Here is a 22,308-nt window from a genome sequence, read left to right as displayed (position 1 = left end):
TCCGCAGTATTTGAAATTGTATTTTTTTAATATTAGTATATTAAAATTATTTAAAAAAAAAATTTAATATTTTTTTAAAAAAACAATTTTAAAAAATACTTTGAAAAATAAATGATAATATAAAAATAAACACAGGCTCAAGTGGCTTGCTGTATCCCAATTGTGTTTGTCGGCTAAATTATTGGTCTATGTTTGATAAAGGGAGAAATGTGATTTTACAGTGTTTTTCAATTGAAAATATATTAAAATAATTTTTTATTTTTAATATTAGTATATTAAAATTATTTAAAAAATCAATTTAATATTTTAAAAAAAAAACAATTTAAAAAAATACTTTGAAAAATAAATTATAATATAAAAATAAGCACTCATCTTGCCCCACCATTGTTTTGTTTATTGTGTTCTTCACCTTGCATGTCATGACAAAAGATCCTTATTGCTTTAAGGACTGCACTGTTACATCAACATCATTGTGTAGCGTGTACAATAATGGCCTATTGGTTTCCACCATGTTGAGAGCCGGAATATAAAAAAATAAAAAGTTATCACTGGTATCATTTCTTTTGAAAAAACAGATTTCAATAGTAAAATAAAAAATATTTTTATTTAATATTAAAATAAAAAACCGTGTGATTTATTTGGGTTAATCTAATTAACTTATAAAATTTATAAAAATAATTTTGAAAAAAATAAAAATTTTAAATCTTAAATTAATTCAATGTTGAAAAATAAAATCGGTTAAAAATAATATTTAATTAAAAAACAAGATAAATTCTAGTAAACCAAAAAAAATTATAATGAAAGTCATAAACATTATTTTTTTTCTTAAAAATTATTTTTCATTTAATTATAACAACAATAAAGCATATAGTTATTTTTATATGAAAAATATTTTAAAAAAATTATAATAAGCACATGAGGCTAAAATAACAAAAGTAAATCATTAATAATAAATGATAAAATTGCATTTTCTATGAAAAATCAAGAATTTTATTTTTTCAATAAAAAAATAATTTTCAATCACTAATCCAAAACAACTAGAAAATAACATAAATTTTTTTATTAATTTATCTATAATTTTAAAAAACAATTCAAAAAACGTAAAATTCTTTCAGTGATTAAATTTATTTTAATAGATATTTTGGTAAAACTTTTTTTTTATCGTATGAAACTTATTAATATTAATATTAATTATTTTTGTGATAAGAGTAGTCATCAACGAGTACTTTCATTCTTTACACATGAATCCAGTGAGCCTTAGTGAACGTGTAAGAGCTTTAGCGAATTAACTATTTCAATCCAGCTTGCGAGATGACAAACCGTGCAACAGCTTTAGTGAATGTGTTTTTGTTAATGTTAATTTTGTATGTTTGGTTACAAAGAGAGAGGTGTACAGAGTGCTCGGAAATGTGGCTAACTTGTACTTTTAATAAATTTAAATTTTTTTATTAAAATTTTTTTTATATATATTTTGAATCATTTAATAAACTTGTCATAACTAAATTTTGGCTTATTCCTTAAAAATTTATTTTTTAAAAAATAAAATAATAACTGGTAACGTGGAGAAAGCAAGCCAAAAAATCAAGTTGTAATTTTTGGAGAAAATTCAAGGCCTAATTGTACCCCATTATACCCAAGAATGGATAAAAAATACAAATTGAAGGTTAAATTTAATGATTATTGGACGAATTTGCATAAAAATTAAGTCCAATGACATAATTAAATTTTTAATAGGCCAATTTGATTTAATCATGGGTCAAATTAAATTTTAATTATGTTTAAGAATTAATTTGGGTTTAATTGAAGGTTTTAATTAAGTGCAAAGACTTAATTATACTTTAAATGGGTCAAATTAATTTTATTTGGGGCTTAATTAGTGAAAAATTAAGTCCAAGGACAAAATTAAATTTTTAATAGGCCAATTTGATTTAATTATGGATCAAATCAAATTTTAACTATGTCAAAGAATTAATTTGGGTCCAATTAAAGGATTTAATTAAGTGCAAGGACTTAATTATATTTTAAATGGGTCAAATTAATTTTAGTTGGGGCTTAATTGGTGAAAATTTAAGTTTGAGAGCTTAATTTGGGTTTAATTGAGAAGATTGAAATTTTAAGAGACCAAATTTAATTTTTACCAAGTTAATTAATTGAAATTAGGGGCGAAAATGCAAGAAAATTGAAGTTTTGGGGTCAATTAGGGGCTAAATTGACAAAATACAAGACCAAAGACCATTGTGCAACAGGCGGCAAACTATGGGGGCTCAATTGACAAAAACCTGGGGCAAAATTAAAGAAATTAAAAGTTTAATGGTTAATTAGGGGTTAAATTGACAAAATTCAAGATCAAGGACCATATTGTAAAAGGCGCCTAACTTCGGAGTTCCAATTGAAGTTCAGCAGGGGCTTAATTGCATTAAATCCAAAGTTTAGTGTCAATTAAGAGTTTAATTGAAAGAACTTGAAAGAAAAGGAATTCAATTGAATCTTAGTAAAAATTCTTATTTCAGTCCAAAACGGCGCCGTTTTAAAAAAAAAAAAAACAGAGAGAGGACCAGACGACGCGTCGTCTAGTCACTGTTCATTATCTTCTTTATTTTTCCAAAAAAACGGGTCCGGTCATCCCCCTTGCAGGTGCATTTAATGCACTTAACGTCCACCAAATTTGTAAAAACTTGCACGAAACTGATCACCAGAAATCTCTCTACATCAGGGTATGGTCGATGCCTGTTCACTGGCAAATAAACCAACTCAGGCAGCTTTTTCTATAGAATTGACAACTTAAGGTGCCTCCTTTGAGCCAACGGTTGGGATCCTTACCAACTGAATCAATGGTTGAAATTTTACCCCGATGCAGATGAGATTACCCTCTTCCAACGTCTATAAATGGAGGCTCCGTTGATGACCTGAGGGAGGAGAAAATCGGGTTCAAAGTAGATCGAAAACCAGCCTCTCTACTCGGTTTCTGCAATTTTTTCTCTTGCTTTCTCTCTCCTCCGTTCCAACCACCAGCCAAAGCCACCATCATCTTCCAGCCACAACGTAGAGAAAAGGAGGAAGAAGGGCTGACCACCGTCCAAGCCACTCCCCAGGTCACCACCATTAGCATCTCCATGAAGCTGCTGAAGAAAAAGAAGAACATTGTTGACAGAGAGAGTAAAGGAAATAAAGAAAAGAAGCAACGCCGAAACAGTAAGGAAGAGGAAGAGCAGCCGCAACAAACACCACCGTCGAACCAGCCACCGACACCACCTTAAGCTCCTCTACCCAAGCTCAAGGGTAACACTTCCCCTTGTTCCCCTTTGATTGATCGTCTTCTTGCATGCAGAACGTGCACTGTGCACGTTCTGCAAGTAAGAAATTAATTAGCTCTTACTATGCTTTATGCATAATTTTCTTTTTTATTTTATCCAAGATTCTATTTTAAATTTCTTTTGTAAAGACTTCCACCTCCGGTCATAAAAAAGGTATTTTCCTTTAAATTTATTATTTTCTTTTTAGTTAAATTTATATAATTTAACATGAGACTTAAACACCAGTTTGTCAAGAATTTTCATCACCAATCACAAATTTTTTTATCTTTTTTTTTTTTTTGAGGATTATCTCATTTAGCACTAGTTTAAAATTTTAGGCTAGACTTTACACAAAATGATACAATCAATAAAAAAAATTGATGACCAGTTTTTTTTTCCAAAAAAATCAACAAGGATTTATTAGAGCTCCACAATTCATAGCTTCACAATAAAATACCTAGAAGAATTTGTTTTTACTAAATGAGGGCTCGTGTTATGATGTAAATCCGAGCTATTTTTATGTAAAAATTGATATTTAGGCATCATAAATGCATTTAAAAAAATTTAATGATTCGGATCATAATTTTGATAAGTCAAATAAACATATCTTGTTTTAATCAAACAATTAAAAAAAAAGCAACTATAGTAAATAGATAAAAAAAGAAAACTTAAAAAGATCACGGTAACTTAAGAAAAAAACTTTTTTCCAAGTGCAAAAAAAATAATAATAATCTTCAATTTTCAAACAATTAAATATGAAACAAAAAAAATATGTAAAAAAAGACAAAAAAACTAGCGTAAGTCAACCCAAGTTAGTATGATAGACATATAAACTAGATAATAAAAAACGAGCTAGCTTAGGTGAATTCATCAAACCCACATCTAGATCATGAGTTTAAGATAACCTTATAGAAAAGAAATCAAAGAAAACAACAAAGCCAAATAAAAAAAACTAATGTCAAACAATGACATTTAAAAAAAAATAAGATTAAAAAAAATATCAATCATCGTTAACTTTTTAATCTATGACTCGGGTCATTAGATCAAACGTACCATACATAGAAAATTCATAAATTTCAATTTCTAACAAATTAAATGTTGAAGGATGAAATTTAAAAATAAAAAAAGATAAATTACATAAAAGGATTAAAAAAAAAGATAGGAATTAAAATTATGTGGATGAAAATTGAAATAGAAAATAAATTAAATGGCAATTATAATTTTTTTATTAAATGGTTAAATTCAAATTAAAAATAACTTTAATAAAAGAAAAAATAATTAAAAAAACAAAGATCAAATTAAAAAAAATACTATAAATTTAGATTGGATGATGAAATTAAAAACTAGTAAATTTATAAAAAGAGCCAAAAAATAAAAAATTAAAAGAATAAAGGTTAAATCAAAAAATCATTAGATGATAAATTGGTAGTGAAGGATAAAATTAAAAATAAATAGAATTTTTACAAAATGATCAAGAACAAAAATTAAAAATTAGAATAATAAGAACTAAAATTAAAATATAAAAAACAAATAAGGTTAGCTTTTAAGAAAAGAATGAGAAAATAAAATAAAAAATTTTCAACTCACACTAATCAATAAAAAAAAAGTGTGAACACTTTCAAAAATATAATGAAAGAGTATTTTTTTTTCATCAAGGGGTGTCGCATGTTGTTCATAATGCATGAGCTTTTCTTACATGTTGACACTTGTACATTATATGCTGACAATTTTTTTTATTTTAGTATTAATTAAAATAGATGTATTTTTATTTAAAAAAAAAATTATTATTTTATTGTATTTTAAAAAATACAAAGAAAAAAGTACTCCTTTTAGATATTTTTAAAGATTCTTATTTGAAGAATTATTAAATTATTTTATTACGCAAAAACAAATTGAAAAGACTCTCATATCTATAGTTAATTTTTTAATGGTAAGGATAAAAACATAGTCACGCTATAAATAGTGAAATTGTGTTGAGTGAAAATACCTTGTTTTAGTTTTTTTATATATATATAATTGTAATTCGTGATCTGTAATGGAATTCTTAGCCCGGCCCAGCATACGGCCTGCAATGGTGACAGGTGTTAAGATAATGCCACGTACACACCTCTTTGCTTAACAGGGAAGGTTTTCACTAGAGAGGGCAAAGTCGACATCAGCAGGAAAGAACCATTGTTCTGTTTTTGCAATTTGTTTAACGCTTTTGGAAAGAAAAAAAAAAAAGGTTGCAGAGAAGGAAGAGAGAAGAGAGAGACATGGGGCTGCTTTCTAACAGGTTTGGTTTGTTTGATCAATTATTTTTCGCTTTTTCCTATGTTATATTACTAAATTTCTGGTCTACAAATACTGGGTTTTGAAAAAAAACTAATACAGGATTAGTAAGGAAAGCCTGAAACCAGGAGATCATATATATTCATGGAGGACTGCTTACATCTACGCCCATCACGGTACTCCCTCTCCATCTTGTTTCTTTTGTTATGAAGGTTTTTTTATAGAGGGGGGTGGGGGGTTTGCTGTGTTGCGATTGGGTTAGCTTTCTTTTTGCTCTCGTCATTTTTTTTTCTCTCTTGTTTTGGTGGTGATCCTGTAATGAATTGGACAATGCTGTTTCTTTTTCATGCATTGGTGACAAAACTAGCAGCCAATAATCAGTAACCATTTTTAAATTTAGCCGCAAAATAAACAATGTATAGTTCTCCTGGGATTTTTATACCACCAGCATATGCTGATTGGTAATTGTTTAGATATGTATCTAAAGAACCAGAACGAGTGATGGGGAAATGGGTTTTAAGCATGATTGGAATTGGTAATGTTTAAGATGAATTACTATAGTGTTTTTATTGAACATTCTTCTTTGTTCTTATCTAAAATGCACCAAAGTGGTGTAAAAGCTATGACATGCAAAAGTAGCTTTGGGAGCATGATTGCATGCCATCACATTCTATGCCATGACATTATTGATTAACCAATATTGATATAGAATTTTGTAGTGTGCGACGGCTGCATTGTATGACCAAAAGCAAAATAAAATAGTGGACTGCAGAATAGTATTTATCTGCAATTGCTAGTTGTCATCATTTCTGATTGCTATATAATCTTTTCTTGCGGTCACAGCATCAGTTGGTGCGCTGCTCTTGTTTCCTTTTAATTTACATCCTACTCGACTTGTGGATGATACAGGCAGAGTAACTTTGTGTTGACTGATTTCTGAGTTAGTTGGGTTGAGATCATGAACGGTTGCATGGATGGCTTGCATAGGAACTCAGTAAATGCGATGGTGTAGAATTTGCTCTTTTGAATGTTATATTCATATGTAAAAATCTAGAAATGTCTTCTTTTGAGAGAGGTTTCGCTATTATGCAGGGTAGTTGAGCTCAATTCTAGCTGATGTCGAGTTTCTAAAATTGTTTACATCTGCCTTTTTTCACCCACCACTTCACACTACTTTTTTCTTGTTCTGTAAATGCAATTTGATTCCCCTCATAATGAGCCCTGATACTCTTAAAATGATACCATGCTATCAATAGGGATTTTGTAATTAGTTTTCTTGTTCTCTTTTAGGAATCTACATTGGGGATGATAAAGTAGTTCATTTTACCAGGCGCGGCCAAGAAGTAGGAACAGGGACTGTGCTGGATGTCCTCTTGTTGAGCTCAGGACCAGCCCGCTCCACTGTGCCTTGTCCCAACTGCACTGTGCAGCAAGATGGTCATGGGGTCATCCTCTCATGCCTGAACTGCTTCCTTGCTGGTGGCATCCTGTATCGGTTTGAGTATGATGTCAACCCTGCTCTCTTTATTGCAAAAGTGCGAGGTGGAACTTGTACTCTTGCTGTCTCAGACTCAAATGATATTGTGGTCCATCGAGCAAAATACCTTCTTGAAAACGGATTTGGTTGTTATAATGTATTCAAGAACAACTGTGAAGATTTCGCTATTTATTGCAAAACTAGCCTGCTTATTGTGGATCAAGGAACAATGGGGCAGAGTGGCCAAGCAGCATCCATCATAGGGGGGCCTCTTGCAGCTGTTTTATCTACACCATTGCGTCTTGTGACCACCAATATTTATGGAATGGCAGCAACAGCTGTTGGGGTTTATTGCGCTAGCAGGTATGCTGCTGATATTGGCATGAGGAGGGATGTAGTGAAGGTGTCAGCAGAGGATTTGACAAGGAGGCTTGCAACAGGCCTTCTCCAGGTGATTGAACCCCAAATTTCAGTGGCACCAATCCAAGCGAGTCCATAGCTCATGAATTCTTGATCTGGTCATTAAATGGTTTGGGACTCTTAAGGATCCCTCTACATGAGAAAACGCTGTAACATTGACAATTTGTTCCATGGTAAGCGCACTGATTTGGAAACGCTGATTAAAAGCCAGCTTTTGTCTGATCCAAGCAGTATTTCGCGAATTATTGCCATCACTGGAAACTTGTTTGTTGTAATATAGTCTCTGCTCTTTTAAGAGGCTTCCTATATGACTATGTTTTGAGCTTTCTTGCACTTGCTACTCGAATGCTGCGATTTCCATTTTTAGGAAGTACTACGAAGCTGGTATCCTCTCATTCTGTAGCTTAGGGATTCTGCTCGATCCTTTGTTGTAAGCTGCTAAGCTGGTGTTGAACAAAAATACGACTAAAGGGTAATGGAAGTGATTTGTATCGAACACAACCCAAGGGAAATATTGTTTCCGCCGGGATGGATCCTATATACAGAGAACATTATCAGAACTCCTCATACTTTGGTATTTTTGCAAGTTCTGTGATGGCACAATGTTCATTCATGCAGCAAGGGTTCAAACTTTCCATTGCTCGTTACCCAAACAGTGGGATACACCTGTGGCCCTGTTTTAGGAGCAACAAATGCACCACGCACGAGCCTCGCTGGCCCATCCACCCCTTTTCTGTAGAGATAACCGACGTCTTTCACGTTATTTTTCCACAAGAGAGACGAAATCTTGGCCTTGTTAAAAGCAATCAAAATATACTAAACCACCCAGCAGCAGCCTTCAATAATCAGTAATCTGATACAAAATTGAAATACCACATTGGGTATATATTCCATATTACAAACACTTCAACTCGATATATATCCCAAAGGGCAATGAGGGATCAACTAAATTAAATACGAAGCACAGCATCTGGATGTTAGCAAAAACATAACAGTTAGAAGCTTCCTTCGAAGAATGCAAAGACTCCAACATTGAATCATATCTTTCTATTTTATTGATCTCCTAAACAAGTAGAACTGCATTTATACAGCCATCATTCTCTGGGTTATTTGTTACTTGAGCATACTTCCCTGCATCACCACCATAGAAATGCCAACTTAGCAAAAGTAGTTGAAAGATGTTATTACAATTTAAACAATATCTACAGTGAAACCAGGTTTGACAGGCCAGACTCACCCCATACAACTTTACCAGCTGGTGTGACAAGACCTAATTCACTAACATTCACCTGAAATTTAGAATGATGAAAAATAAGCTATCACACTCCCCAAACAAGGAATATAACTATATCATGGGCTCATAGAAATAAAATGATATTTGAATATGTTTGTGTGTTTACCTCAATGATAGTGCCCTTAGTGATAACACCAAGAGATGTGTATGTAGGACCATTAGGGTTTTTCTTTACTCCAATGATCTCAAGGTTGAAGGTGCACTTGAGTTCAGGGTGTGTAACATGCGCCTTAGTAAATCGCAACCCTGTAGGACGAATAAAACGCTCATACTTGGGAGGTTTTCTTGTAAAACCTGGTCCCACAAATGTGGCCTTTGTGACCATTCTCTTCCACTGCTTGGCTGCAAAAAGAAAGCCAGCAACATTAGGGTGGTTCTAGGTTATCATCCATAGGATGTTTTTACATAATACAAAAAACTAATCCTCAAATGTATGTGAAAACATTATCTTTGTACCATAAGCACATGAACACAAGCCTCATGGATGGGAAAACAACATGTTTACAAAGTGTGATTTCTTTTACTTAATTATTTCTAATCTGTGAACTGATAGTTTATTACCCCACTTCCCTAACAAACCACAGCCTTCATTGCATGTAATACAAATTCAGGTATCAAATTATGTTTATCTACAAGCCAAAAGTTTGTTAACCCACATTTCTAACTGACCATAAGTTCAATTGAATGTTATCCACATTCAGGTGCAATTGCAAATGTCTAATAAGAAGAGATTAGTGTAGAAAGGAAAAAAACTTGGTGAAATGCTTACTCTTCCGTTTTCCAGATCGAATAACTTTAAACATTTCATCCTCTGCAACAGGCCTCACCTAAAGAAAGAAAAGGCCTTCCAGTGAGATACTAATAATAATTCAAAGTAATGAGCAACAGCATATGCGAACGATAACTCATGATGTAGAATAAGTCAGAGAAGAACATTATAGAGGTGCTAAGGAAAAAATCGAACTCCATCTTACCTTAGGTAAAGGGACCTCCCATTTTCCAGCCTTCTCTTTCCTCTTTTGCTTTATACTGTTGCTAAGAATCTACTTAAAGCACCAAGTCACATATTTTATCTCAGAACATGTAGGAACAAGAGAGATGATTTATAGTCATACCAGCCAAAAAGCATCAAGAACTTTACCTTTGCTCGTGCAGTGTTTTCACGATCCAAAAGATAGGCGGGAACAGCTCCATCTTGAACGTCATCATCCACCTTGCGCCTAGATGTTGACTCCTCATGCATAGCCAATCTGTTGACATAAAACAAAATTATCCACATGCAAGACTGTTAATAACTGCTTGCTTCATAAAGAAGAGAATGTGTAAAAAGTACCTAGACAATGTTGACATCCCAATGCTGCATAACTACATAACCACAAGCTATATATGGAAAAAACCAATTTGACAAGCAAATATAACTACACCAATTCATTTCTTTTGCATGTATTCCAACCAAAACTTCAACAAATTTTGAAACAGAAAAATAGAGGATAAAGCGAGAGAAGTACGCTCAAAGGTCAACACAAAAGCTTTGCCAAAAACTCTAAAAGGACACAGCTATAAAATAAAATTCCCCTGCTGAAAGGGAAATACAGCAAAGCTGATAAATACCCACATGATTAGCTTGAGTACTTTGCTTTTCACCTTTAGATCAACATTAAGAAGGAAAAAAAAACTGCTCAACAAGCATCACAATGAGAAATGAAAAAGAACTGAAAACTTTAAATTTGATTTGCACTGCTTGCAGTAAGAACAAGAACTAGTAATAATTTCAACACTAAAAAAAGCACACACCACTAAGCTGGCATAGCACAAACATAGTAGTGTTGTATGATCAAACTTAACTACCAACAATTCAGATTGGTCTGCACATAATACAGAAGATGGAGCAGAAATAAAAGAAAAGACTAACGTTTTCTTCATGAGAGCCTTCTCAGCATAATTTTTCTTCGCGATCATCTTTCCTTTAATACCCAATGCCTGTTCCCATCCAACCACAAAACACCAATAACACTCGCATTAGTAAAAAAAAAAAAAAGTAAATTCCATAAAGTGAAAAAAGGAAAAGAAAAGAAGTGTAAGAACAAAGAACACCTTCTGGGCTCTCTCAGAGTGTTTGTGGACTTCACGCGCCTCCTTCTTGCGCTTACGCTCGAAATGATCGAGGCGGTATCCATGCCTCTTCCTGTGCAGCTCTATGTAATCTCCTTGCGGCTACACAAAATAAATCAATCAATCAATCAAACTAAATCCTTCTTAATCAATCAATAAAGAGATAAGTTTATCGGAGGCAAACCATGGTGTATTCCCTTTCAGAATCAGTTTACAGAGATAACTTTTTTATTTTTCTTTTGTGTGTGAGCGGGGGAGGAAAGGAAGAGAAACCCTAGTTTGGGGTTCTGGTTTTGAGGACAAGAAAATGAGTGGTTTGGGTTTTGAAAGCTTGGATCCCTGCAAGCCGACCAATTACTGGATCAGTGTAGCCTTTGGGCTGAGCCTATGAGTCTGGTTGGTCTGGGCTGGGTTCGTGCAACATCTTTGGGCTTTCATGTAAAATTGGAGATTTTGAATTTGGTGGGCTCCTATTTTGGGTCTGCAAATTCTTCCCAGCATTCACTCCTTTACCCATAAATTCTTCTCGGATCAGTAATTAAAATAAAAAAAAAGGGTAAATTTTTTACTCCTCATTGCACATCAATGAAAAAAATCATTCTTCTGTCACTTAGATGAATCAAGGCTGACATGGTGAAGATTCACCAAAGAAGGGCATATCGTATGATGTGCAACACAGTGTATATGTATGACATTTTGAGAGATCAGCCTAATACCTGAATTACGGATTAAATTGTATAATTCTCTTCAATTTAAGTTTTGTTTTTTAAAAAAATTTGTGAGAAGTTGTTATTTTGAGTTTTTTAAATAAAAAAAATTACCGAAACAATATTATTTTGATAAAATTAATATTATCAACTGGGTTAGTCGAATTACCTTAAATTGTATTAAATTATATTGGATATTTTTTTTACATTATAAAAAACTTAACCTAACCTGCAGGCCACTAATTAACTAAAGTACTAGTGTTCGGCTGGTTTTGTGAGATAGAAGGTCACATTGCAAAAATCCCTAAGCTGCGTGATCAGCGATGACCAAAAAGATATTGGGCGATACATCATTTCAGGATGTAACTAAAGCATATATAGACTGAGACCTATACGCGTCTTGCGGGTTAGGCGAAGCCGCAAAGACATGCTTTGGCCAATGGCCATTTATATGGGTTTTTTTTTTGGGGGGGGGGGGATGCCTTGCCGTCGAGGAACTTCTTGTAATGGCTCTTTGATAGTGCTCCCACCATGGCATCAAATGATTGTATTGGCATAATTCACTGTTTGCAGAAGAGGCCTTGGGCCACTTGGGCACGAACGTTGGACCAGAAAGAGACATGTCATGTGGGTCTGAGACGTGAATATGCTAGGCGGTCACAGAAAAAACACAGGCCAATTTCTGAAGCGAACCCTTGTAAACAATGAACTCACGTCTCCTCTCATGTTTGCTTTCGCTATCGATAAGAAGTTTGGGTATATTCTCAATTATCAAGTTATCTGGATATGAAATTTATCCATTCCCTCTTCTATTATGATAATAATAATAATAATAATAATAACAATAATGGACCTAAAAGTTAAGTGTCCCAATTCTTGAAGAATCTTTTCGTATTTTCAAGTTGAATGCATATATATTCGTGACATCTTTTTATCAAAGGATTTAGTGTATGTTCGTGCTAAAAGTTGCGAGAGAATAGCACCGCCTAAACTAATTTACTGCTTGGATAAGCGCACTAAGCAAGCTCTAAGTACTTTAATAAAAACTAATTGTATGGCAGGCAATTTGGCACGACTTTCAAATGGATTTAATTCACGTGATTGCAGGAAGAGTGACATGGAATTCAAGCAGGACACAGTGTTAACGAAATTATCATGCTTTCCACCCTCCAAAGCAAAAATAAGATAAAATAAAAAAGGAAATTATCATGCTTTCGGTACTTTTGAGGGCAGGATCCTCAGATTCATGGGCCTTTCCTTCTATCCACGACCAAAAGCTAGAGCTTTTTGACAACCCGGGATTTTTTGGTCACCACACCACGGTGGATGCACCTTAAAAGAGGAGGCATTCTGGTCAAACTTTAGACTCTGAAATCCGGAGATTGCTATCATTAGCGAGGATATGAATGGCAACGTGGTTTAATACTTATTGGCTATCTTACTTGCCATTCATCACGGGTTAAGTATTTTTATTTTTTAAAAATAGTTATTTATATAAATTTGTTTAAGATAGTAGTTCAAAAAATATAATAAATTAAAAAATATATCATATATATATAATCAAATGAAATGAATTAAGAATTATGTGCATTAAAAAATTATTAAGGATACCTAAAAGCAAAACTTGAAAAACCGATGAGAAATATGGATCAAGATATTGAATCTTAAAAAATAAAATATTAAATTGATTGAATAAAATAAAACAAGAAAAAGAATAACATGTAAGGCTGCTTATATTAAAAATATCATCTAAAAATAAATATTTTTTATTTTTAAAAACATAGTTTATTTATATAAAAGATAAAAATAAAATATAGATGTACCAGAAAAACCACTCTGGAAATTAAACACATAACAAAAAAATCAATATTTTTTTAAAAGAGGCCTTGAACAAGATAAAAAAAAATGATGTTTGGTCTATTTTTTTACTTTTTAGTTTTTGAACCATTAACATAGCTTTAGTTCTTTTCGATTACATTCTTAAAAGTTATATTTTTATGGCTATCATAGTTATTAAAACCGGCCTAAGGGTTGACTCGACTAAGAAACCGGGTCCCGTGTAACATGAGTTGATCAAGTCAACCTGAAAAAATTAAAAAAATATTTAAGATTTTAATTTTTTATATGAAAAAAATTAAAAAACAATTTATATGGATGTAGGCTATACATGTTCTAAACAATTAAGTTTAAAAGATTATTTCAAAATGTTTTTTATCTCATATTATAAAGATACAATCTTATTTTTCTAAGTTGAAATATTTAAATCAAAAAGGTTTTTTATCTCACATTGTAGAAACAAAACTTTTCTCTTATGAATATAGAGTATATATATTAAAAGGTTCCAAATTCCGCATTGAAAAAATAACACATTCTTCAAGTATTTATATAATAAATTTTGAAATGAGTTAGTAACCAACTAAAAATATGAAGAAAAAAAACGAGTCTAAGTACGAGAAAAAATATATTTGAAAAAAAAAGGACTCTACTAGGTTTTTGTCGAGTCACTCGTGTTTCAGGTTGATTTGGTGGGTCAACTGGTTTACTTCGGGCTAATTGCAAACTCGGATTTTGAACAAAACAGACCTGATCAAGGCCCTAGGTCACCTAGAAAAATTTTTAAAAAATATTTGATATTTTATTATTTTATATGAAAAATTAAAAAACAATCCATGTGGATTTAAACTATAAATATTATAAACAATTAAGTTTAAAAAATTATTTGAAAAGGTTTTTTTATTCCATATTAGAAAAATATTATCTTATTCTTCTAAGTTGAAGTATTTAAACCAAAAAGTTTATTATCTCACATTGAAAAAATATAATTTTTTTCTGGTGAACATAGAATATATATATATTAATGGGTTTCAAATCCCATATTAAAAAAATAAAATATTTTTTTAGTATTTATATAATAAATCTTGAAATGAGTTAGTAACTAACTAAAAAATATGAAAAAAAAGTCTCTAGGTAAGAGAAAAAACACATTCACAAGAAAAAAAAGGTCTTTACCAGATGTTTTGGACCAACCAAGTTTTGGGTTGACCCGGCAAGTTGACCAGTTTACTCTAGGTCCATTGTATGCTTGAATTTTGAATGAAATAGACTCGACCAATACTGCTGAATCTTGGTTGCAGGAGGGCCCAACGCTGATTTCCTTCTCTTCTATATAGCAAGACCCAATAGTGCTGGGTCTTGCTGCTCATAGCACCTAATAATATTGGGTCCTACTATAAAATAAAAAAGTATTTTCAAAAAATATTTATAATACGTGTAGCTTTGCATATTATTTTTTTCTTTTATTTTATTCAATTAATTTAATGTGTGTCTATTTTTATTATCGTTTAATTGAATAAAAAATTACTTTAATTAAAAAATTTAGTCAACACAATTATGTAAATGTCACATCTTATGAAATTAAATATCTTAGTCTACAACTGTTTCTTGATTTTTTTTATTTTTTAGACATCATTTATGGTTTATTTTTTCACTTATTAACATACATAGTTCTTAATTTATTTAATTATATATATATAATTTTATTTACATTAGAATTTTTTTAAACATGGAAACCTGTTGAAAAAATTTATATATATATATTTTTTTATTGAGGAAAAGAATATCTAATTCACGGTGAAACATGAATCAAATGTCTAGCACATTGTTTTAAGAGGAGTTTGAAACTGTAGTTAGGCTATGCTTTTGAAATTATTAAATTTTTATTTAAATTCAAGTAATATTCTTAAGTTTTTATATTTTTTTTAATATGTTAATATAATTAAAAATAAATTTTAAAAAATAGTTGTTACTTTCAACCTAAATCGCTTTGCTTCTGTAAGTAGTTAGGATTTTCTAAAACTTGCAAGTCGTCTCTAAATGAAAAGTAGGGAATTTTTATTTCACAGAAGCGTAGGGAATTTGCATGACATGAGCGAATAAATGGAAGTCCACTGTGCAGATAGAAAATTGTTTTTTTTTTTTTACACTAAATAGAAAAGCTACCTGAAAAAATGGCTATTGGTTCACATTATTAGATTTGATGACCTAGCAGAAAGCATTATTGTTATTGGGTCCTACTGCCGCAAGGCGAATACTATTACATTAATAAATTTTAGTCTAAATTATTTATTTATTTATGATCATGATAAAGATAAAATTAGTTGAATAGCACCAAAATAAATATATATATAGCCTTAAAAATTCAGTGGCCTAATAATTCATATGTAATTTCAAGAGTAACAAATTATTTTTGAGAAGGAGCTGGAATGGTGCCACTGTGAGAATAATAACTCCTCACATGGCCAAAATACCGAACAGTGCTCGGGCTGGAAGACAGATTCGGGCTTCTTTGTTGTTGCTACAATTTGGACTTGATAATGGCCTTTTTAGATCTTGGGCTCCATATGAAAGTTGTAGGCCTATGTCTTACCTTTCCATCCATATAAATTGGACCTAAATCTGAGATCTGTAGCTCTAGATATGACCCAATTACCGAATAGTGTTCCGGTTTGGATTGCACCGACATCTCTTTTCTAAGTTTGGCCATCTCTTTATCCTTGCAATTTAAGTTCTTCAAGTCATCAATCAATCCTTTCATTTATGTGATAGGCCTGCATTAAAAATAGACATTTACCATAAATTATAGGTATCTTATATTATTAGATACATTATTATAAAACATATTTTAGTTTAGGAGTTATTGATACTTCAAGTGCAAAATGATGATATAAAACCATGATAAAAATACACTTTTAAGTACTAATCACTAACAATAGTAAAGTGATCGTTTTGCTATTCGCTCTAAAATTATTAAGCCTTGTATGAGGGGTAGAATTGTCTTTTTTAATGGTAAAAAAGTCATTACTAATTGGACTGGGGAAAAAAGGTATTTACACATTTATTTAACATAGTAAAATTATTTCATCTCCCTTGAAAACAAAATTTTCTAAACCTAACTTTATGGGCTTTATAGGTTTTTTCAATTTTTTAAATAATAAAATGATGCATTTTCCTTTGAAGTTAAATTTTTTATTTTTTTGGTCTATGGGAATTTATGTCTTTTCATTTTGTTTTTTGTTTTGTAATAACTTGGTTGTAAGAGCTGTTATTTGGCAATCGACTCAATATAGATATTATTAAAAAACAAATTGTCTAGCACTTGCAATGCATACACGTTGGAAAGTCAATTGTCCCACACCTTTTGGATGAAATATTGAACGTCATATAGTGGTCATGCAATTACTTTCAAGGCAACGTTCAATTTGTCTTGACTTCCCCTCCATCCAAGTACAATGTATGTTCCAAGTGGATGTCTGGTTTGGCTTATGCAATCCTTTTTTTTCCCTCTCTCCTTCTCGATTTTCATGTTAGCCATGCAAAAACTAAAATCAATCTTTAACTTTCTTATTTTTTTATATTCAATCTCTAGTATTTTGATCACTATTTATTTTATTTGATATGATTTATGAAATTAATTTTTATTTTTCAATTACACCATCCTTTAATTTTTTTACAATCTTTCAAATTTGATCTCCATTCTTTTAATTGATACTTATTTTATTTGAGATGATTCTTAAGAGATTTTTCTTGCAATTTCATCCTTTTTAAGCTTTTTCATCCAATTTGATCCTTATTATTTTAAGTGTTAATTTTTTTACCTTCATAGTTTTTTTTTTAAATTGAGATTTTTTTTTAATTCATGCTTCACTTTTAATTTGTTAGAAATTATGCTTTTTAATTGAGAAAAATTCTAGAATTTCATAGGCTGTAAGTTTTAAAGATTGATTTAGGTTTAAGAAATTCACCATGGTTTGCTTTATTTTTTTCGTTTTAACCTCATGTTTTTTCAGTTTCTTTCTTCTGTATTTATTTAATTGGAGATTAGACTCTTTTTTTACTTTTATTTTTAAAAAAAATTTAATTAATCTATTAAATATAAGAATGAAATGTTCATATTATGATATTTTGATTAGTTTGCTTTTAAATCAATACTATAATGGCATTTGCAGCCTCTTTTGGTGTCAATATGAAGCCTTTATAATATAACCATATTATTTGATAGTTTCACCCATATTTAACTAGTTTTTTGCCTATATTTTATATATAAAATTTCTTGATATTTTTTGTTTTATGTTTTGAAGATATTTTTGGATGAAAGATGCAGAGAAGTAAATTGAAAGTAATTGACATATTTGACCTTCAGTCAATGTTTTGTGCAAAGCGTGAGCTCTAGAGGTCAAAATGAAGTGATTCTAGTGGTTTTAAAAATATAACATCCATACCTTTTTGGACATCTAAGGCAAGAAAATAAAGTAAGAAAGAGCATGTAAATCGCAGCTTTCAAAGTCAAATCTCGCAATTTGTCAGTGTTGACCTTCAGTCATTCTGATTTGAATATCTGGAGCTACAGAAGTCCAATTGATGCAATTCAATGTTTTTAGATTCCTGACTCAAAGGCCTATAAACTCTCCAAATTTCAGCCAAAAAAATATCATATGAGAGAGATATGATTTTTAAAAATGACAACTGAATTCTACCGACAAACAGGTTTCGTGAAGAAACTTGTTCAAATTACATTCTGAAGCATCTAAAACGATATTCAAGTTTTTATTTCAGCATTTTAGCTCCTGTAAATTAAAGCTTGAAGATTTCATGCAAGGCTATGTCTTTATTTTTAGGAAAATAGTTATTAAAATACTTAAATATAAACAGTCTACTTAAGAGAGGACCATTTTGTAAAATAGAGATTAGGATTTTCTAGGATATAAAAAGAATGAGAGAAGAAAAGGGGGACAGCCAGCCAAGAGGAAAAAACACCCCCTTCCTCTAAGAAACCCAAAATCATGCATTCCTCCTTCTTTTTGATTAGTTGTTAAACAAACATGCAGGTCTAAACTCATTTTCTTGGTTGCTAGGATATGAGAACCTTTGGATTTTAAGAACTGTGAGATTTATTTTACCTTTTCTTTTCATTCTATATGATAAATATGTTTGTTCTCCTATGATTATTTATTTTAATTGCTAGAATGGATTCTAAGTTATTATTGTAGACAATCTATTGTTAAGTTTGATATCAAAACCAGAGTTGTGGTATATGAATTTGTGAACCAACTAAGTTTAATAATTATGGTAAATCTACATTATTAATCTTAGGAAGAACATTAAATTAAATTAAATATAAACTTTGAACAATTATGTTTTTTTGATTAATCAACTTATCTAGTTTCTAAAGCTGTCATTGAGTTAAATTACTATTGCGGACATTGTGGTTGTTTGATTATTAGGTTTAGTTATACAACGAATCTGTTAACTTACCAATTTTAAAAAGAGATAAATATTCAGAATATAAGTTGATGTTTTGTTTCCATAATCAGTTTTGATTTTTGTAGGTAGATATATGTTTGCGATCAAAGTTTGTTCTCTTGATAATTTTTTGATGTTATTAAATTTCATTTCATAGTTTTCTGTTTTCTTTTGCTTTAGCCCATATAACGTCCAAACACCCCTAAATTGCATATCATCTAGCATAAAAATTTAACTTGAACCTTACTCGTGGGATCGACCATGACATCGCAACACTTTTGCAACGATGTTTTAATCGTCTTACTAAGCATTTTTTAGTGGTTAAACAATGTCCACAATGGAGCGATCAAAAGTCTTCTTAGACATTCTTTTCTTTATTCTCCTTTCAAGTATAATTAATTATTGCTTTTTTTTGTTCATGTTATTTAAAATATCTTTTTTTAAAATTTATATTATTAAATTAACAAATTTTATTGAATCCATTTAAATCAATAATATGGATCTCATATTTTTTTTTTTTTACTTTTCTTAAAAACACTAACACCATCTTAATATTTTTTTTACTTGAATCTTTTTTACCTTATCTGTGTATAGCGTAAAACATCTATTTATTAACATCCTAACTAGTAAGCAATCACATTATAAATATGTATCATCATCATCGTAATTGCAATATCATTTTGAGGGTCACACACACACACACACTATAATTAAAATTGATCAGTGTTTCACTGTAGAGCAGAATATTGTTTAATATGGATTGCATTGTTTTGCACTGTAGCGAGGGTACGATGCATTGTGGACTTCACTGATTGGTAGGGTATGTGTGAAGCTGCAGCCAGTAGGCCACAAGCGCCAGACTAAAGGTGCGCCCTTTGGAGCTACGCACACGTGGCGCTTAGGCTGCTTGTACGGGGATTGGGCACCCATAACACATACATGGCGCTTGGGCTGCTACCTTAGTGGTGCGCACATATAACGCTTAGACTTTCTGCCTGTATAATGGTAGACAAAGCGTATACGTGATGCTTGAGCTGCTACCTCAATGTTGGGCTCACACCTACATGCACGTAGTGTTGGGGTGCTAGGGTGCCTGCTTAGGGGTTGGGCAAACCCCTGCGCACGTGTGGCGCTTATAATTCAACATATTTATATCCAAGATATTATTATTTCTTTTATAGTATTTTTATTTTTATAAGAATTGAGATTTTTAATATAAAAAAATATTATTATGTGCATTTTCAATATTCTTGGAATTAAAAATAGTATTATTTGGGTAATAAATATTATTATTTTTACTACAATCAAAAATATTAATATTAAAAATATTATCTTTTGTGTTATGAATAATATTATTTTATAATAATTAATATGATTAATTAAATAATCACTAAATTAGAAAAAAATTATTCTTAATATTGAAAAACAACCATAAATTTAATTTGAAAAATAAAATTAAAAATTATTATTACATTAGTATTATTATTATTAATAATAATAAATTTTAAATAACTGTTATTATTATTGAAAAAAATTATACAGGAACACATGGTACTTATACTGTTATATGGGGATTGGGCACACCCCCTGCACCATGTGATGCGTAGGCTCTCGCGGAAGCTTACAAGTGATACTTAAAACTCATTAAAACTCAACTATCCTTGAACATCTCATGCCACGTAACCCAAAATAACCTCAGATTATCAACTGCGCTAGCACCCAAAATAAATTTAAATTTTATACGTGCAGTAGGCAAAATAGTCTTAGTCCTGCCATTGTCAGAAACCAATTGTTTATGAAAATAAAAGGTGAGTCTTGATCTTGCCATTGTCAGCAGCCAATTATTTATGAAATTAAAAGATAAGCTTAATTACAGCATATACATACATGCATATATATATATATATATATATATATGACAAAAGGAAAAGCATAGTGAAAGTTGCAGTGGTGGGGGCTCGCACTTTCTGATCTCTGGTCCACTTGCAACAGAAGGTATATATAAAAGCTCAATCACAAGCCACCTTTGCACCGCCATTGAACGTGAAATAAAGTATGCCAAGAAAGGATAGATACAGACATGCGTGACCCCCTTAGCTGCTGTTAAGGCTCATGATTGGTCCAATAAGTTCAAGTAGCTACAATTTTGATGACCTAGATATATTTCCAAATAACTACTGTTATATATATTTTTCTTTGGAACAGAGTTTATGTAAGATTTAAAAGCTCAATCACCACCCACCTTTGCACCGCCAAGAGCTTACCAGAAATATTTAGAACCAATGAATGTGAACAAAAGTATATCAAGAAAGAATACATATATACATGCGTGACCCCTTTAGCTGCTTGTGTCGATGGATAATACTACAATTTTTATGACCTAACACACACACATACAGAGCGAGATAGAGATAGAACAGCTGCACAGGTGGGGGGAAAAAAAACTTCAAGGAAAGATGAAATTCTGGATTAGTGAAAGTGTATTACTCCCTTATTTACAATTTTTTTTTTGAAGTAACTATTTTATTAAAATATTAATTTTTGTACTTTGTAGGATATCTTCATTTACAAAAAAAATCAATTGAAAAAAAATATTTTAGAAAAGTGAATAAACTATTGAAATATGAAACATGCCCTAATATGTTTATAAAGTTAAAATATAATAAATTTTTAAAAAGATGAAGGAAATAATATTTTAATATTTTTACCTATACATTTTTTTCTCAAAGGACATGACTTGCAACTTAGCAATGATGTCTCACAACCTAAAATATTTATAAAATTGGTTATTTAGTTTTCGGAGAGTGGTTAATTAAGAAATTTAAATAAATAACTTTTTTTTACCCTCACTCAAGAAACATCTAAGTAATAATAAAGCTTCAAGTAACTATAAAAATAGTCTTAATATTATGAAATAACTTAAAGATTTTTTGATAATAAAATCAATAACTTTATAAAAAATATAAAATATAACTTAAAATAGCTTTAAATTCAAAAAACAAGTGATATTTGTTCTTGTATTTTAGGATGATTAATATTCTAAAATAAATATAAAGATTCTCAATCTTTTATCTAGATGATTCACGAGGTATTTATATTTTTAAACATTATCATTTTAAAAGAACGGAAGAACTTTGCTTTCAATGACATTAATAATAGATAAATATCATTTACATATTATTAGAGATAATAAATATGATAAATTCTTTAAGAAAATTTATATATATATATATAAATATAAAAAACATTATTATCTTAAATATAAATAATTTATATAATTATTCTAGAAGCGATATTTTTTATCTTGACTACTCAAGACATGAGATGTAACTTGACCTATGTTAAAAGAGCATGATAATTCATCTAATATGCCACACTTAATTTAGATGTTTAGTTATGCTCATTTTATTTTAGATTTAGCTAATAATTGAATTT

General features: G+C 30.7%; 2 protein-coding genes across 2 annotated transcripts; one reads left to right on the top strand and one right to left on the bottom strand.

Annotated features, from left to right (window-relative positions):
• The first annotated feature begins 5,338 nt into the window (after positions 1-5,338).
• LOC105141034 (NC domain-containing protein-like protein) lies at positions 5,339-7,831 on the top strand. Its single transcript, XM_011048114.1, has 4 exons — positions 5,339-5,568; positions 5,667-5,740; positions 6,855-7,691; positions 7,723-7,831. The coding sequence occupies exons 1-3, from the start codon at positions 5,549-5,551 to the stop codon at positions 7,538-7,540; spliced, it is 780 nt and encodes a 259-aa protein (XP_011046416.1). The 5' UTR covers positions 5,339-5,548; the 3' UTR covers positions 7,541-7,691; positions 7,723-7,831.
• Positions 7,832-8,254: 423 nt separating this feature from the next.
• LOC105141033 (ribosome biogenesis protein NSA2 homolog) lies at positions 8,255-11,185 on the bottom strand. The gene is made up of 9 exons (XM_011048112.1): positions 11,052-11,185; positions 10,850-10,969; positions 10,668-10,735; positions 9,897-10,005; positions 9,730-9,798; positions 9,525-9,582; positions 8,862-9,097; positions 8,699-8,750; positions 8,255-8,592 (listed from the first exon to the last, which is right to left on the bottom strand). The coding sequence occupies exons 1-9, from the start codon at positions 11,052-11,054 to the stop codon at positions 8,525-8,527; spliced, it is 783 nt and encodes a 260-aa protein (XP_011046414.1). The 5' UTR covers positions 11,055-11,185; the 3' UTR covers positions 8,255-8,524.
• Between the last annotated feature and the right edge of the window lie 11,123 nt (positions 11,186-22,308).

Source organism: Populus euphratica, unplaced genomic scaffold (genome assembly GCF_000495115.2).
Source record: "Populus euphratica unplaced genomic scaffold, PopEup_1.0 scaffold131.1, whole genome shotgun sequence".
Taxonomy (NCBI): Eukaryota; Viridiplantae; Streptophyta; class Magnoliopsida; order Malpighiales; family Salicaceae; genus Populus; species Populus euphratica.
This window is presented reverse-complemented; position numbering and strand designations above follow the sequence as displayed.